This window comes from Bos javanicus, chromosome 4 (genome assembly GCF_032452875.1).
Source record: "Bos javanicus breed banteng chromosome 4, ARS-OSU_banteng_1.0, whole genome shotgun sequence".
NCBI classification, from domain to species: domain Eukaryota; kingdom Metazoa; phylum Chordata; class Mammalia; order Artiodactyla; family Bovidae; genus Bos; species Bos javanicus.
The window spans coordinates 70,437,398-70,455,416 of NC_083871.1; the positions used below are offsets into that span (position 1 = coordinate 70,437,398).

The following is an 18,019-nucleotide window of genomic DNA, read 5'->3' on the forward strand; positions in this document are numbered from 1 at the left end:
AAAAAAGAAGAAAGTTTCCATGCTCACCACAGGAAGCCATCGTAAACTTGTGAGCTGGGGTGCTCACCACCACCCAGGGACTTGCACTGAACTGGCAGCTGGTGAAAAGGCAGGCCCTCCCGCCACAGCCCTGACTGCTGGGAGCCTAGCCACCCCATCCTCGGCATGGATCCAGACCTTCTCAGTTTGGGCCCCTTAGTTAAAACTGGGTTCTTCTGTCTCAAAAATCCCATGGCCTGTAGGTTTCTCCTATGACATGCCTTCTATTCTATGTAAAATTACAATTATATGGGTCTTTTCTTTCCTACTGGGCTGTAAATAATTTTTTTAAATGTTTATTTTATACTCGAGTTTAGTTGATTAACAATGTTGTCTTAGTTTCAGGTGGCAGCAAGACATATACATGTATCTCCCTGGGTCGGGAAGATGCCCTGGAGAAGGGCATGACAACCCACTCCAGTATTCTTGCCTCAAGAATCCGATGGACAGAAAGCCTGGAGGGCTACACAGTCTGGAGGGTTGCAGAGGGTTAGACATGACTGAGCAACTAACACTTTCCCTTTTTCTATACATGTATCTATTCATTCTCAGATTCTTTTCCCATTTAGGTTATTACAGAATATTGAGCAACTAAACAACGTCCTTGTGCTATATACGGTAGGTCCTTGTTGGTTATCTGTTTCAACTACAGCAGTGTGAACGTATCAATCACCATTCCTAACCACCCCTCTCCCACATCCTTCCCTGCTGGTACCGAGGGCTGTATCCTTCTGACACCTGTCCTCCAGCTGTTAACTCATTTTTGCCACCACAGATGAGTTAGGGAGCAGAGCTGAGCCTCAAAGGAAGGTTTTCAGAGACAACGAAGGATAGTGGAGAGGGGAGAAAGAAGCAAAGCTGGACTCTTCTCTTTGCTGAGTCTTAGAAGTTCTGGTATCTGGCAGCATGATTTCTGACTCGGTACTTACTATCCTGTGCTGAGACCGGAAGAGGACGATGGAGAGTTTGACACTGAAAACACTCTTTGTGAACAGTTCCGGCTGGCTTCACTGGCTAGGCCTTTCATTTAGTGATCTGGGGGAGGAGAGACTAAGACCTGGTGTGACCTTCAGGGTTGGAAGAACCTTCAAAGACAAAGAACAGTGTGGGGCCTACGAGAAGGATGATATCAGAGGGAGAGGGATGAAGGCCAAAGAATTCTGAGGCCCTGGCTCTAGGCTGGAGGCAAGCTGGAGTCATCAGGTCTAGAGAGAAACGAGGAGCCAGATAAAGAGAGACTGTGTCCTGTCTAGCCTGGGTGGTTTGCTGCAGCAGTTTATAATAATTATAGCTCACACTGATTGAGCACTCACTCTGGGCCAGGCACCACAATCATGATCTCACTGAAGTTGCCTGGCATCCCAGGTACTGCTCTTTTCTCCTCTTACAAAGGGGGAAACTGAGGCACAGGGAGGTTAAGCAACTTGCTGTTGAGTCACAGACCTGGTAAGTGACTAAACAGGGTGGGGCTGCAGGCGTTTTTACTTGACAGCCTGCTCATGGACACTGTCCTGGTTCTTATTTGCCCCCCCAGGTCCCCATGTGTTCCCCCAGAAACTGAGCCCTGCACACTCTGGGGCTCCCAGCAGGATTCACTGGTGGGAGGGTACAGGAGGAGGCTGGAGAGGGTGATGAGGGAAACAGGAGAGGCCTGGACATTTCTCCCCCTACCCGGGGCTCCGCCTTTCACTGGTAGTCATTGGGTGTCCCAACACCCCTGTCTGCTGCTGTGAGAAGTCATTCGCTGAAGGCTCTTCATTTCCTCTTCTGTAGGACGAAGGGTGCCTTCTTCCTACAGGAAAGCCAACTGCACCACCACCCACGATGGCTCCCACTTGTTTCACACAGATAAGAACTGCAGACATGGGAAGAGTTCGCTCCGTACGAATAAAGCAAGTCCGTCTCTGAATATCAAGCAGAACAGCTGGCTACAGTGCATGGTACTGATCTTATTTGGATTGCAAGTCCAACAAACCAACTGTGAAAAAATTTATCATGACATAACTGGGGTTGAATACGAACTAGACCTTCAGTGGTAACAAATTTTTGCTGATTTTTTTTAGGTGTGGTCTTGGCATTGTGTTGATGTTTAGAAGGGTCCTTTAGGGATATATACCCTAAAATATTTATAGAAGATTTTCTGAGTTGATGAACATAGTGGGAAGAACAGGAAAGGAACAAATCCAGGCTTTTTTCTCCTCTTGACTAAGTCTCTGCAAAGAGCTGGCACAAGAATCACAAGAAATGATGTCTGGAATTTGTTTCAAACTAATGGGGGGAGGGACATGGGGAGTGACAGATGAGCCAAGACTGGCCCTGCGCTGGTGATTGTTATGCTGGTGACAGGGATGGGGGACAGGACTCCATTATCCAATCTCCATTCTCTCCATTTGCTATTATGTGCTGGAAACTGCTCACCCTAAAATGTGCTATAGACTAAACTCACTTCTGAAGGCTCCTAGAGGAAGCAGCTAAAAAAATTGGCAAGCATCCTCCATGAGGCTGAAACTAAGCCATTCAGTGTGACAGCCCACCAGGAGAAGCTGGGTATGAAAACAGCCAGTGTTTCCAAACAGGAGACCCAACACCTGGGACACAAGGGCAGGCTGAACTCCAACCTGCAGGCTTTGATTTTAAAAGGAGCTGCTTCTCCCACAAGTAATCCCCAGGTGTAGGCTGAGAGCCTGGGAGAGGGGAGGGCAGAGGGGAGTGGGAGAGGGGGAGCAGAGGGACCAGGAGAGGGCAGGGCAGAGCAGAGGGGAGGGGGGGAGGGGGAGCAGGACAGATTCATGTAATGCTACATTACTCCAGCAGGCAGGACAGGCCAAGTGGCCTTCAACTTGCATGATGTTTTTGTATTTTCTTCACACTGGAAAATTTCAAACACACAAAATAAACAGAATACAATATAGCAAGCCCTCCATGAACCCATCATCCAGTTTCAAAAATTATCAACAATCTTCTGCTATTCCTTTTTGGTTTTGTTTTTTGGCTACACCCTGAGGTATGGGATCTTAATTCCCAACCAGGGATTGAGACCACGAAGAGACTGAGGATCGAACCCAAGCCCCCTGCATTGGAAGCGCGGTCTTAACCACTGGGCCACCAGGCAAGTCCCTTACCTGTTGTTCTTACATCACTAATCCCACCACCCTTCCCCTCCACACTACTCAATCACTCTCTCATAGTTTTTAGGTAGGGTATACCTGGCCAGAACTGTATAAACCTTAACTGCACAATTCTGACAAATGCAGGCACTCATTTAACTTGTACCTCAACTGTGAAAGAGAATATTTAAAGTTCTCAGACACTCCCAGAAAGTTCTCATATTTGTACCCTAGCTTCACCTATTCTAGAACTTAAGCATGAGTTAATTTTGAACTGTATTTATTTGCAAGTTAGTTCTGCATTCATTATTAGTTATTTTTGCAAGTTAGTTCCTCATCCCCAGCAAGGAACTAGACAGGTCAGGCTTTAACTTTAAAACAACATCTGGCAAACCAGGGCTCTAGCCCAGGTCCTGCTGCTCAAGCAGGTAACTTTGGCTCAGTCTACGAGCTCTTTTGGGCTTTAAATTCAGAAGGATAGTTTTCAACCAGGCACCGTCCCCCGCCCACCCGCCTCTGCCCTCCATTTCTACATTGCTGGGCATCAAAAAGTCCTGAGGCAGTAACACCATGGCTAAGATCAACATGGGGTGGCAGAAGAATCATGTGGAAGTCTGAGAAACTGCAGACCCATCCCAAGCCCCATCTGAGAGGCTCTGATTCAGCCAGTCTCAGGTGGGCCCTGAAATTTACATTGTATCAAACAACCGGGTAATTTGACACAGTCACTGGGATGAGAAACCCAGCTCTAAAGTAAGGCTAAGCAGCTCTTTTTCCAGATGAGCCTTAAGGGTTCTGCCTCCTCAACAAGCCCAAGGCCTCCTGCAAGACCTCGTAGTCATCTGCCATTTCCTCCATATGTCAGGGGTTTCCTGGGAGTTCGACATTCCCCAGCTCTGGAGCAATGACAGCAAATCACTCGCTGAATATCTATTACTATGCCAAAACCTGCACTAGCCCTTTAACATACAGTATGATTTAATGCTGAAGGAACTTTCCCAGAAAGAAGTTAATATTCACCTTTTACAATTTGGACACCAAGCCTCATGGAGGTTGCCCAGGAAGAGATGGAGCTGGGATGGGGTGATGACTGGTTTTACATGTCAGTGTGGCCAGGCTACAGGACTCAGAATTCCATCAGATGCTAACCTAGTGTTGCTGTGAAGGTACTGAGGTACTGTGCAGATGTGGGTAACAGTGGCCCCCAACCAGGTGACTGAGTAAAAGAGAGTGTCTTTGATAATCCAAGTGGGCCTCATCCCATCAACTGAAAGTCTTTCAGGGCAAAATGGAACAAAACTAAGGTCTCCCTGGGGAAGAAATTTTGCCTCCAACCTGCATCAGGAAACATGGGTTTGATCCCTTGGTTGGGAAGATCGCCTGGAGGAGGACATAGTAACCCACTCCAGTATTCTTGCCTGAAGATCCCATGGACAGAGGAGCGTGGTGGGCTACAGTCCATGGGGTCACAAAGAGTTGGTCATGACTGGAGCTACTTAGCACACATGCATGTACACACGCACACACACACACACACGCACATACACACTCTGACTGTTCTCTGGAGAACCCTGGCTAATGCCAGGGAATCCAGTTGCACCCAATCACAGAAGGCCATGCCTTCCTTGCCTCTACAACACTGACCATGATCTGCCAACCACCACCTGCAACTCAACCAAAAACCACCCAGGTATGTACTGGAGCCTCAGCCTGCTTCAGCTGCCCAGAAGTGTATTTGAATATCACTGTACATCTTTAATTAGATTTTGAGAACAAACTATTCATATCGAAAGGCTACCACAAATGTGAGAAGCTTGTTTTTGTTTCAATTTTTTAGTGGGTGGGGGGCGGCATAGTCTACCTCAGCACTTAAGAACAGTAACCTGTCTATTCTGGGCAAGATCATACTTTAAGCAATCCTGAGTTTCACCTCCTGATTAATTATATGCCAACCTGAAAGTCTGCTTTCCACTGCCCCATCCACTCAAATCGGCATTAAGTGATCAGATAGCCCATCAGGATTTCGTATATTTCGTATATTTGCAGTTGGAACTCTGGCCTGGAAGGTCTCAAGACACGTGAGCTCTCAGCACCCGAGAAGCTCTGCAGAGTCAACGTGGAGGATGAATGAGGAGCTCAACACAGGCTGATTGAATGGGCTTCTGCTCCTAATCCTGTCCCTGGGTGCCACTTGCACATTAGAGTGAAGACCCAGTTTCCACACTTAAGGCGCTGCAGTTCAAAGTAGAGAACACAAGTCCCATAGAAGAAATGTCACAAAATGCAGTAGGGCACAAAGGAAAGAACAGGAAATGCTTGAGGTAATAGTGGAGAGGAGTGAGAACTTAACAGTAAAAGACTTGAAAGAAATGAAAGGACACATTCTGGGCAAAGGTAACCGAGTCAAAGGCAGGAAAGAACCGGCTATTTGGGGAAGAGGAAGGGAGAAAGTCAAAGTAGCCAAGTAGGCTACAGGTGTGGGCCAGCTGGAGAGATGAACTCAGAACAGGGAGCTGCATCAGATGGGGAGCCTTGAACAACAAAATAGCAAACTGGTAGGCAATGAGGACCCCCGGGGGGCTTCCCAGATGAAAACGGGAAAGAACAAGGCATGCTCTGGAGACCTGTATGTGGCAACAAAGCACAGAGGGATAAGTTAGGAAGGGGCACTGGAGCGCCTCCTGCCACCGCTGAGTTAACAGCAGCTGCTAACATGGAGGGCTTACCAAGTGCCAATCCCAAAGAACGCGTGTGATCTCTTTAATCCTCCTGAAGGGACTCTTACCAACCCATTTCACAGATAAGGGAACCAAGGCACAGGGAGGTTAACAAGTGTGCTTCGGATCATATAACCAGTCAGCAGTGAAGCTCCAGGGCCAGCACACTGACCACGAGAGCAGCCTGCCTGAGTCTGCCCATAGGGCAGGCCTGGGCCCTGCGCTCCAATTCTGAGTGAAGCCGAGAAGTAGGGCAAGCGAGGGGAGACTCAGACACTGGAGGGATGATGTCTCTGTAACCTACCACTTTAGGTCAAAGGCTGACTGGAAGAAGTCTGGGGTTCCTTGGGGTTGTGGCACAACAAGCCAGCCAAAAACCAGCTTTGCTCAAGAACTTACACCAAGTCCTGCTGCAAATGGTCCCACATGTAGTCCAGCTGCTTCTAAACACCGTGGACTTTCAACAACTGGTACCTAGTTGGTAAGCAAGTGGAACACCCCCAAGAGTTCCCAGAAAGGGGAGATGGTGACAGCATAACGGATTGAACTGAGTCCCTCAAAATTGATGTGTTCAAAGTCATAACCCTCAGTACCCCAGAATGTGGCCTTATTTGGAAACTGAGCCATTGCTGATGTAATTGGTTAGGATGAGAAGGTGGGCCCCTAATCCTATATGACTGGTGTCCTATAAAGAGGGAAATCTGGCTACAGGCATGCGTACAGGGACAGTGCCATGTGAAGAAGGCAGAGACTGGGCTAATGCAGTAAAAAGCAAGGGCCGTCGAAGACTGCCAGCAAATGACCAGAAACCAGGAGCGAGGCCTGGAAACTCCCAGAACCTCTCCCTCACAACTTTCAGCCTCACCATCACAGCCTGGAACCTCAGAACTGCTGAGACCCTCTCTCCACCTTTTTCCCTCCAGAACTGTGAGACAGTACATTTCTGTTAAGTCGCCTGGTTCACGTTACTGTGTCGCAGCAGCCCTAGGACACTAATAGGCTTCCCAGGTGGCTCAGTGGCAAAGAATCCCTCTGCCAATGCAGGAGACACAGGCTCAATCCCTGGGTCAGGAAGATCCCCTGAAGGAGGAAATGGCAACCTACTCCAGTATTCTAGGAAATCCCATGGACATAGGAGCCTGGCGGGCTACAGTCCATAGGGCAGCAAAGAGTCGGACACGACTGAGCAACTAAACAGCAACAACACGAACACAGTGACCCATGCTCTTCTTTCCCATGAGAAGATCATAGGTGCATCTTCACTGCATATTTTAGTAAGTAAAAAGTCTACTGTGAAACGTTGTACTGCAATGCATATCATTACACAAAAGACTATTTCTGTATCATGGTTGTAAGTTGAAAACAGGCAAGTGTTTGAAATTTCATCTATCTCCAACTGCCCAGGCATCAGGGACTATCTTTGATTTTGAAACAAAAACCAACTTTCACTTTAACAATCACTTTAACAACCTGCTTTCTCTTCCCTTTATATACTCTTAGAAGCAAATATTGACTGTATCAGATTCTTCCTGTGACCTCAAGAAACCAACTCCAAAGGTCAGAGGTCCTGCTGGACCCCTCACCCGGCAGAAGGTCCCCATCTGTCCCATGGCATGAAACCACATCAAGATGACCACAAGCCCTCTCAATTGTAAAGTGGCAACAGCTCTCTGAAACACGGCTGCTGGCTGTTAAGTAGGCACCCCATCTTCAAATATGCTCACACATTCAATTCCGCAACTACCGTTGATTTCTTTGTTTAACCAGTACATGACTTTGAAGAACATGTGCCTCATAAGTTGTGAGCGAATGGTTGTGGTCAGGAAGGGAAGCTTGTCTGCCCTGGGGAATTCCACATTCTGTTTGCAACTAATGATTAGCCTCACTAAGAAATGAAACCAAAATTGTACTTCTTTTGATACTTGGAAAATCCCCTACTCCAAAATATCTTTGCACATGTACAAAAATTATGGAAAGTTATACTATAAAACCAGAATCTCCTACAACTCAAATGTAAGCCACCAGAATTATCTGTAACAACCTTAAGATGTTCTTATGTCACAGCACTCCCTCTCTTTGAAGTTAACCTTGAACATTTAAGACGGGACAGGCACAGTTCTAAGCCTATTCCATGGTATGAATCGTTTAACTCTCACAACAACCCCCTGCAGTAGGCACCTATATTATTCCTATTGTGCAGGTGAGAATAAAGCACAGATAGATTCAGAAATGGCCCAAGGTTACAGAGCAATGCATGGTGTAACTGGGATCCCAAACCAGGCAGTCTGGCTCCAACCCACCCCACCTCCTTAACAGACAACCAATCAAGCTAGACACAGAGACAAACAAGACAAAATGTTGAGTGGGGACCGGTTAAGGAGGGTGTGTTGAGGATGGGGGCAAAAGAAGAAAACAATCATATCCCAGGCACTAGGCTGGCACTTCACACATGCTTTTCCCACTTAATAGGCACGGCACCCGAGGGAAGCATTATTCTCCCACTCAACAGATGAGACACTGAGGCCTGGAGGGAGTAAGGTAGTCCACATGAGGGCACATTATTATGTGATGCCCCCACACCCAGGTTTGCGATCGCAAAAACCAGAGCTGTTTTGTTTTTTCTGCCCATTTTCTCCAGAGTCATGGTTTCCAAGTCTAACCTCGGCATTACTGATGGTACAATTTGCTTCTTAAAGTCAATCCAGCAGTGGAGAGCAGTGGTGCTGCGGTCAGGAATGGGGGTAATGCCCATTCCGCTGCACGCTTGCACACAAAAGTGCAGTGGAGATGCTTAATGTGCCAGCCTGGGAGTCAGGGGGGCTCAGAGTCTAGATCCACTTCTAGTACTAATTAACTGTGCTGGTTTAGCCAAGCCCCTCAACCTCACTGGATCTCTATTTTCCAAGTATGAATTGGATATGAGGATGCCTGGCCCGTGGACCTCACAAGGGGCATGTAAAAGGTGTTATCAATACAGGTGAACTGGCTGTGAAAACTGTAAGATGCTCGACAGCTAATTATCACCAGAATGAACAAAACCAGGTCATCCCAGCAGCGACCACAGTCCTGCAGGTCCGCACATGTCAGCTGGAGGAGGTGATACCAGGAGAATGGCCTGGGGTGAACCTCACCCTCTTCCTTAGGAAATCTGGGCTCAGGGCATCCAAGGTCTGGCTCTGCCTAGGTCCCCAGAGCTTTCCCCCATGGCAGCCTTGCTGGTCTAAAGAGATATCTACCAGGAGAGCCTGGGCGGGGGAGTGAAGTCCTTGAAGAGTAGCCTCCTGTGCCTCCAGGTCCTCGCACACTTCGGAGGCCGGTTGGCACTGAGCGGTGATGGGGGCAGGGTGCCATCTGGGACAGCATCCAACACTGGGTTTCATCCCTGGGTGGCACGGAATCGGGAAGGGGAGCGGCACAGAACGCTCCACCCCTGAACTGGGAGAGATTCAGGTGAGACCACCCCCCAGGGTGGAGGCTGGAGCAGCGAGCAGAAAAGACCTACCCACCCCTACCCTCCGTTTGTTCGGAGCCCACCGAGACTCCCCCACCCCCATCCCATTAGTTCCGGCCCCAGGAAGAGGCAGGGATCGGATACGTTTAACACTGAATCACCCGGCACTTGGACACAATGACCCCTCTAGGAGAGGGCGGAGAAGCTCGTCTGGCAACTGCCTACACAAACAGGGCAATTCTGAAGAGCAGCAAACAAACCAGTCTGGCCCCATTTTGCATAAGATTGCACTCCACAAAAAACAACGTCCAGGGAACTCTTGCGGATCAATACCAATTGCTAACACTGAGGTTTGGACCAATTACAGAGATCCCTTTGGAGGAACTTTGGATAAGGCGATTTTTTGGAAATTGCTATCCTGTGTCTGTAGACACCAACTCGCCGTTGGGAGCACCAGACACTTCAGTCAATAGATTCTGGTGAACTTTGTTTTAAAAGGAAGTTAAACTGAAAGGTTTGAACCTACGAACCAAAGGAAACTTGTTAGTCACTAGATGACTGTCAGGGTACCCGTGTTCTTTATGCTAAGGGGTTACACAAGTTCTGGGGGGAGGTGGATTGTTAGGTGTGGAGAATCGTTAGGTAAGAGCAGACCGGTCTGTCTGCGGGCCTCGGAGTGGACACTGACCATAGCCCCTCATTCCAGAGAAGCATCTAAAAACGAACTGCAATGGGTTCATATCCGAAGGAGGTGAGCGCGTTGGGCCGAGAGCGCAGTTAAGAGAAACGTGTATCCTCCGGGAGCCCAAGGCCGCCTTCGGTTCCGGAAAAAGATATGTCATTTTACACGAGGTACTAAACGAAGATAGTGGGCCAGAAAATTTCCAGCATACCGTCCTCCCTCATAAGCTAGCTGATGACTTCACCCACTTGGTTCCCAAAAGCCTAAGAGCCATAGCGACAGCACTAAGCCTTCTTCGGTCGAATTCACAAAAAGGAGAGGCTCACAGTTATCCTCAAACCTGCAAACCCCACCTGCCCGGGGGCGACGGGTGGAGGTGCGCAGGCGTGCCGCCGCACCCGCCCGCCACAACCAGGGCTCCCGGCCAGGTCCCCCAGCACCCGCTCGCGTCCCGCTCTCCTGTTACCTCGCTCGCGTGTCCGTCGGCGTCCGACACTTGAGCCGTCGGTTCCGCGGGTGCCTTCTCCTCCTCCTCCCCGGCGGCCAACGGGCTACTCTGAACCGCTCGCGGACCCCCGCCGCCACCCGGCGCAGCCTGGCTAACGCCTTCCACGCCGGCACCCACTCCCCCGGCAGACGAGGCGGCTGCGGCGCCGAGCAACGCGTGCGCCCCGTCGGCGTCGCCTGCAGCCACGCTGTGCACCAGCCATGCGTCCACTCGGATACTGGGGATAAAGGGGACCCCCAGCGCGCGCACCTCCCGGAGCAGTCGGCCCTCTGGCGGCGCCGCGGGGTCCCGCTCCCAGCACTTGGGGTGCAGCAGTTCGGCGCGCCCCCACCCTCCCGAGGCCGGGAAAGGACTGAGCGCGGAGATGTGGCTCGTCTGGCCGTTCCGGAGCAGCAGCTCATCTCCAAGCAAAGTGCGCGGCGGGAACAGCAGGTAGAGGTCGAGGTCTAGGTCTAGGTCAAGGTCCAGGCGGAGCTCCGCCAAGCTCAGCAGGATGGTGAGGTGAAAAAGGCTGCCGCCGTCCGACCACCACGGCTTCAAGTACTTCATCCCCCGCCGCGCGCCCGAGGACGCTCCAGCGGGCGCCCGCGGATCCCTAGGGGCGCTCAGGCCGCGGCTTTGGCACGTGCTGGCCCCGCGCGCCGCCAGCACCTGTCCGGAAGAGACAGAGCGGCGAAACAATGGACCTGGGCGCGCAGCGGCCGTCGCGGGCCCCCGGAGGAGGGTACAAAGGCGGTTCCACCGCAGCCGGCCGGGTACCTGCGGCTGCGGAGTGGCGGAGGAGGAGCCACCTACGGCCAGAGCTCGCCCTCTCGGGCTGCCTCGCAGCCCGGAGCGGCAGCCAGACTCCGCCCCGGGCCGCGGGCGCCACCGCCCGGGACACGCCCACGGCCGCCCCGGGCCGGCGCCCGTGGGAGGGGCCCGCGCGGGGCGGGGCGGGGCCCCCGCGCTCAAAGGCTCTTTATTCCGGGGGAACGCAAAGCTTCCTGGGAGCAGAAGTAGTTATGGGCGCGAAGTGGCTTTCAACCCTGTGGTGGTCGGCTGGGCGATTGTGGCTGAAACCGCGGGATGGGAGTAGGGGGTCCGGGGTAAAGGTGGGGAGGAAGGGACAGGATGTATAGACTGAGGTGGGGGTGGGGGGCGGGAAGTCGAGGCACTGGGCGGCATGCAGAGGGCTTCCACCCACGTGAGAACACTGAGCTGGCACAGTAGGTTCAGATCCCAGCGCCACTACCAGTCGTGTGACCTTGAAAAGTTACTTCTCTGTGGCTCAGTTTTCTTATCTGTAAAATGGGGATAAAACTACCTGTTAAATAGGATGTGGGGAGATCAGAGGCAATGTATTGTAAAGCCGAGAGTTTGACATATAGATTACAAAGCTGCCATAAGGATCAAACAGAACTGTTATCTGTTCCCTCTCGCTTCCCCCGGCTTGCCCTGCCAAAGGCTAGGCCTTCCCTCACCATCTCCTTTGCTCCTTTAATGAGATAAGAGCGCTAGTGCTCCATCGTTACCCTGTATGCGTCCAAATCCCCCCTCTACTGCTTACTAGCGTGGACCTTGGACAAATCGGTCACTCTCAGTACCTGTTTCCTCACTGTGAAGTGGGACTAATGAGAGCACCCCTTCGGGACACCTGTTGTGACCCCCTAAATGAGGTGTGTATACCACCAACCACAGCACTGGGTAGATAGGAAGTGGCCTCTGAGTGTTACCCATCATTTGTATTACCCATCCTCCAAGGCTTAACCCAAAGATACATCCTTTGAATTTTCACCATTTGGAATTCTCTTCCCCAATCTGTTCTCCCACAGTGATTTCTCCATATGCCAACATTGCAACACTTGGCACATTTCACTTTGCATTATAGTTGAAATTGACCTGATTTGTCCATTATACATTCTTGAGGGCAAAAAAAAACCTGTTTGGCTTACCTTTGTGCTCAGCACTGGGCCTTGCCATTGTAAGTTTTGCTCACTCACTCCCTTCCTGGGGAGGGGGCAGGGAGGGAGAGGGTGGGCATACCCAGCTGAGGGTTGGCAGTTGTGTAAGAAATTGAGCAACACTTGTTTTTAAAGGCCCCTTCCTCTACCTGGTTTTCTCCTCTGTCTTGGGGCTAATGTAATGAGAACTCCACACCAGATGCCAGTTTGCTGTATGAGAACCAGGGGAGCAGAAGCAGACTTCTGAAAAGTCGGCTTCTACTTTAAGCCCTGGAGAGTGTGTTATCAGGTGTGAAGAGGCTGGAAGAGAGATTCTCTGCCAGATTAGTGAGATTGGGGACACTTAGTCCCTGGACAGGGATTCAGGTTCTGGGCTTGTTTAACATTGCTGAATTCAGACATCTAGCTCAGTGTTTTCTGAGGACCCACTGAACTGCCTGATGGCGTGAAGGATGGGAAATGAAGTACTTTTGCTCTGTAAGTTAATGGTCTCATTGGGGAGCGAAAGAATGTTCTCAAATGCCTAAATATTTTGGAGATGTAAATGACCATAAAGTAAGTGCCATAAACCAGGTGATAACAGAGTTGGTACCTTCTTCAAGGTAGTATGTCCCAGAAACTTTCACTCAGTTGGTACTCAAAACATTTTTTTTTTTCAGTTGAATTGAATCTTTTACACTTGAGATGTGTTTTGAAGGATCCCAATAGATGAACAACAGGAAGGACTTTCAAACTTCCTGATATAGTTGGAGAAGGGGCTAACTCCTCACCTTTAAAATGTGAGCTGATAATCATAGTATCTGTCAGACTTGTTGTTCAGTCACTAAGTTGTATCTGAATCTTTGAGACCCCACAGAGTACAGCACATCAGGCTCCTCTGTTCTTCACTCTCTTCCAGAGTTTGCTCAGATTCGTGTCCATTGAGTTGGTGATGCTATTAACCATCTCATCCTTTGCTGCCCCTTCTCCTTTTGCCTTCATCTTTCCCAGCCTTTGGGTCTTTTCCAGTGAGTTGACTCTTTGAATCAGGTAGCCAAAATATTGGAGTTTCAGCTTCAGCATCAGTCCTTCCAATGAATATTCAGGGTTAATTCCTTTAGGATTGACAGGTTTGATCTCCTCACGGTCCAAGGGACACTCAAGAGTCTTCTCTAGTACCACAATTCAAAAGCATTAATTCTTCAGCACTCATCCTTCTTTGTGGTCCAGTTCTCACATCCATACATGATTATCGGAAAAACCATAGCTTTGACTATATGGACCTTTGTTGGCAAAGTGATATCTCTACTTTTTAATACACTGTCTAGATTTGTCATAGCTTTCCTTCCAAGGATCAAGCGTTTTTTAATTTCATGGCTGCAGTCACTGCAGTGATTTTTGAGCCCAAGAAAATAAAATCTGTCACTGCTTCCACTTTTTCCCCTTGTATTTGCTATAAAGTGATGGGACCAGATGCCATGATCTTAGTTTTTTTAATGTTGAGTCAGACCATGCAATTCAAATCTGTGGCTTACAGACTGGTGAGAATGCAGGCACAGAAAGGACCTTGAAGCCAAATGTTAAACAGGGGACTCATAATCAATCCTACATGCCTTTGACCTTCAACATAACAAAAGATCCCATTTTTAGGAAGTCAGAGAGAGTGGGGAATGGGTTTGTTTGTTTGTTTGAGGTTTTTAAAAAATTTTTTCTAGAATCCCTCTTTGCAGGAATAGCCAAGTGAAAAGTATGAATCGCTGACTTGTAAAAGCCTTGAAAAGCCATCTGTGTTTATTCAGATCCTTAAGCCACTGAAAGGATGGTCCATTACTGAGATTAGTCCATAAACTATTTGTTTCTGGTCCAGATGAGGTAAGTAATAGAACTGAATGTTTAGAAATGTTTACAGTCTTTTGACATTGTTGTAACAATGAAGCCATGATCAATGGGTTTGCTTTTATATACTGTAGTTAATTTTTCTAAAAATGAATTTTTTTTTATTGTACAAAAGTACTGACCTATAACAGGGGAAAGAAAGCTGATCTATCGCCAGGATTAGTTTGAGAAGCACTGCTTTAAATGCATTCTTGTAAGGCAGACATGTTCTGAAATGACTTCCTGTCTTCCCCTTTCCTCGGGTGTGGGCTGATCCTGGTTACTTGCTTCTAACAAACAGAGTATGGCCAAAGTGATGCAATGTCATTTCCAAGATTGGGTTATAAAAAGACTGTGTCTTATATCTTGCTTACTATCCTAGTCTGTTTGGGCTGCTATAACAAAATACTATAGAACTGGGTAACTTATAAACAGCAGAAGTTTATTGCTTACAGTTCTGGAAGCTGAAAGTACAAGGTCAAGGTGCCGGCATGGTTAGTCTGGTGAGAGGCCTCGTCTGGGTTGCAGACAGCTGGCTTCTTGTATCCTCACAGAGTGGAAGGGACAAGGGAACTTTCTCAGTGGGTTTTTAAAAATTAATTAATTTATTTATTTTTGGCTGTGCTGGGTCTTCCTTTCTTCGTGGGCTCTTCTCTAGTTGTGGCGATTGGGGGTTCCTTTTCGTTTCTCGTTGCGGTGACTTCTTTTGTTGCAGAGCATGGGCCCGAGTGCTCTCGGGCTTCAGTAGCTGTGGCTTGGGGGCTTAGTAGTTGCGGTTCCCTGGGGCTCGAGCACAGGTTCAGTAGTTATGGTGTGCGGGTTTAGTTGCCCTGTGGCATGTGGGATTTTCCCAGACCGGGGATCTAACTGCATTGGCAGGAGAACTCATTACCACTGAACCACCAAGGAAACCCCTCAACAGCTTTCTTAAGGGGGCTCATCACCTAATCACCTTTCAAAGGCCCCACTTTCAAATACCATCACCTTAGGGGCTAGGTGTCAATACATGGATTTGGGGGCAACACAAGCTTTCAGACCAAAGCACTTACCTTCTCTATGCATCTCTTGCTCTCTCCCTCTTGGAGAGTAGCCCTATATAGAAGCTCATGTGGCTGTGCAAAATTGATTGCTAGTAGGAAGCTGCTATGTAACACAGGGGAGCCCAGCCTGGTGCTCTCTGATGACCTAGACGGGTAGGATGGGAGGGATTAGGGAGGCTCAAGACAGAGGGGTTATATATATAATTATTGCTGATTTGTGTCATTGTGAGGTGGAAACCAACTCAACATTGTAAAACAATTATCCTCCTATTGAGAAATTTAAAAAAAAGAAACAGCTCACATGGAAAGGCACTGATATCTTCAGCCAACAGCCAGTGAGGACCCGAGGCCTGCCACAGCCACTTGAACAAGCTTAAAGCAGGTCCTTCCATGCTTAAGGTTTGAGATGATGATAGCCCTAGCCAACTCCTTGATCACAGCGTTGTAAAAGATCCCCAAGTCTAAAGATGTATGTAAGCTGCACATAGATTCTGACTCAGAAATGACTCTAAGATAATAAATATTGTTTCAAGCCACTAAGTTGTGGGGTAATTTGTTACACAGTCTCATTAACTAACACAATCGGTGTCAGAAGAGAACATCAGACAAGTGGAAGGAAAATCTAAAAATGCAACTGCAGCTGTGTAATATGGTTAGTGAAATATTTCATGAATAATTAATGACTGAATTAATAACATTACAATAGTACATTCTGAGTCCTTCATGCAATAATCTGGCTTATTATTTATATATATTATAAATAAATATAAGATTGCAACTTGACATGAAAGAGATCACTGAAACATTTCTGGTGTGAGGTGAACACAAGTATTTTTTCTCATGACAATTTATCTATTTGAAATTAGTAGGAAAGAGAACTGGTCAAAACCTTGTATCCTTCTTTTAGAAAATTTCTGCTAATATGAGCCACAAGAAATATAAATTCGTGGTAAAAATTCCAGGGTTAAGCAAAACAATTTCCAGGATTAATAGCATATTTAAATCTAGGATATAAATTAAGATATAAATCATATTATCTACGAAGAATTACATAGCTATTCTATTAAGCTATTAGGATAGCTATTAAGCATAGCTAGTTTCGTAACAGGCATAGTCACAGGAATTTAAATGAATCTGCAATTGTTGAGACATTTTGCCAAAGGCTTCTGCAAAATACGTTCATGAATGACCTGATTTGTAGTCTAATATCTACCAGTCTTGATGAATCAATGATACTTCATGAAGAGGAACTTTATTCTTGCTCTCTTGTTAGTCTGTAATCTTCTGAAAGTTGCTTTGGACATTGGGATGGTGATGATCACCATCTGTGAGCCATGGTCACACACGGCTTTCATTAGAAGAGCTGCAATGTACTGAACCCCACTCTTCTGGGACCTTTCCAGGCAGGATCTCATTTACTCCTCACAGCAACTCTATGAAGTAGGTACTACCTCCGTTCTGTATTGTCTAGACAAGGAACCTGAGTTTCAGGGTCGTGACCATGGACATGCCCTCGGTCAATGCCAGAGTCAGAATTCAATCTCTCCACTTTCCACCACAGTCCACACTGCCTCCGTGCTGTTCCTTGTTTACTCCTGACTCATCCTCCTCTTCCTGCAGGAGAGGATGCCCTTTCTCAATCACTGCGTTCTTCCCACGGCTTTTGAAGGTGTAATATCTGCTCACATCTTATCTTCTCTGCAAAGGGAAATGAAGTACTGATTTTGTCTCTTAGTTCATCATTGCTCTGTCCTTCTTGATCTCTTACACAAAAATAACCAGCCCTGTTTTTACAGCAGCCTGTGTGGTGTGGCTCTTTGGTGATCCCTACACTGTTTTGACTCCTATTCGTCCATGTCAGCCTCAATTACTATCAGCAACACAGTAGGCACCCATTGGTGACAGTCACTGGGATACAAAGTAGGGGAGGACAAGAGCTTACAGTCCTATTAGGGAAGCAGGATGTGAACGGGGCAAAATGCTGCCACTGATCTGGGCATCTAAGTCTCCTCCTGTGAGAAGTATGCTTGTGTAAGGCCAGGCTTATGCCGGGAAACTCAACAAGCTGAGTAGCTTTGCTGCCCCCATCCCCACCCCCACACCTTGTCTCTGTATGTGAATTGGAATTCTTAAAAGTCAGGTTAAGGTTTCAGAGTTTGCAGTTGGGTGGGTAGGTGGGTGGGTGGGTGGGTGGGTGTATGTGTCTGTGTGTGGGTGTGTGTGTGTGTGTGTAAGGGAATTGCAGGGACACAAAGGGAATTAAGAAAAGAGGTCCAGGAAACAATGGAGTGAGGCCAGTCAGCAGCGAATGACAAATCTACAACAGTTTGCGATAGAGACACGTGAGAGTAAAGGGAAACAGCTGTAACCAGCCTTGGTCCTGTCTATGAATGGTGGATCCCTAAACTATTGTGGGCCTGTTCTGTCTAACCAGTCACACAAACCTAGTCAGGGTGGCTAACCACTATCATAAACAACCCCCAGACTCAGTGACCTAACCCAGTGAAAGTTTGCTTTTTTATTTCACAGTCCAGAAAGGGGTTTACAATAGAGGAAGTCTGTGCTCTTTGGGGTCATTTGAGGACACAGGCCCTCTTCTCATTGGTAGCCTCCTTTAGGTCCTCAGCCTTCTCTCCATTCAGCTGGCAGATGGAGAGAGTGAAGATCAAGCCCGGTTG

General features: G+C 48.1%; 1 protein-coding gene across 1 annotated transcript in view; it reads right to left on the reverse strand.

Annotated features, from left to right (window-relative positions):
• Positions 1–11,053, reverse strand: part of NFE2L3 (NFE2 like bZIP transcription factor 3) — a 35,077-nt gene extending 24,024 nt beyond the window's left edge. Inside the window, exon 1 of the mRNA XM_061414310.1 lies at positions 10,463–11,053. Coding sequence (XP_061270294.1) covers positions 10,463–11,053 — 591 coding nt within the window. The remainder of the gene's footprint in view (positions 1–10,462) is intronic.
• Between the last annotated feature and the right edge of the window lie 6,966 nt (positions 11,054–18,019).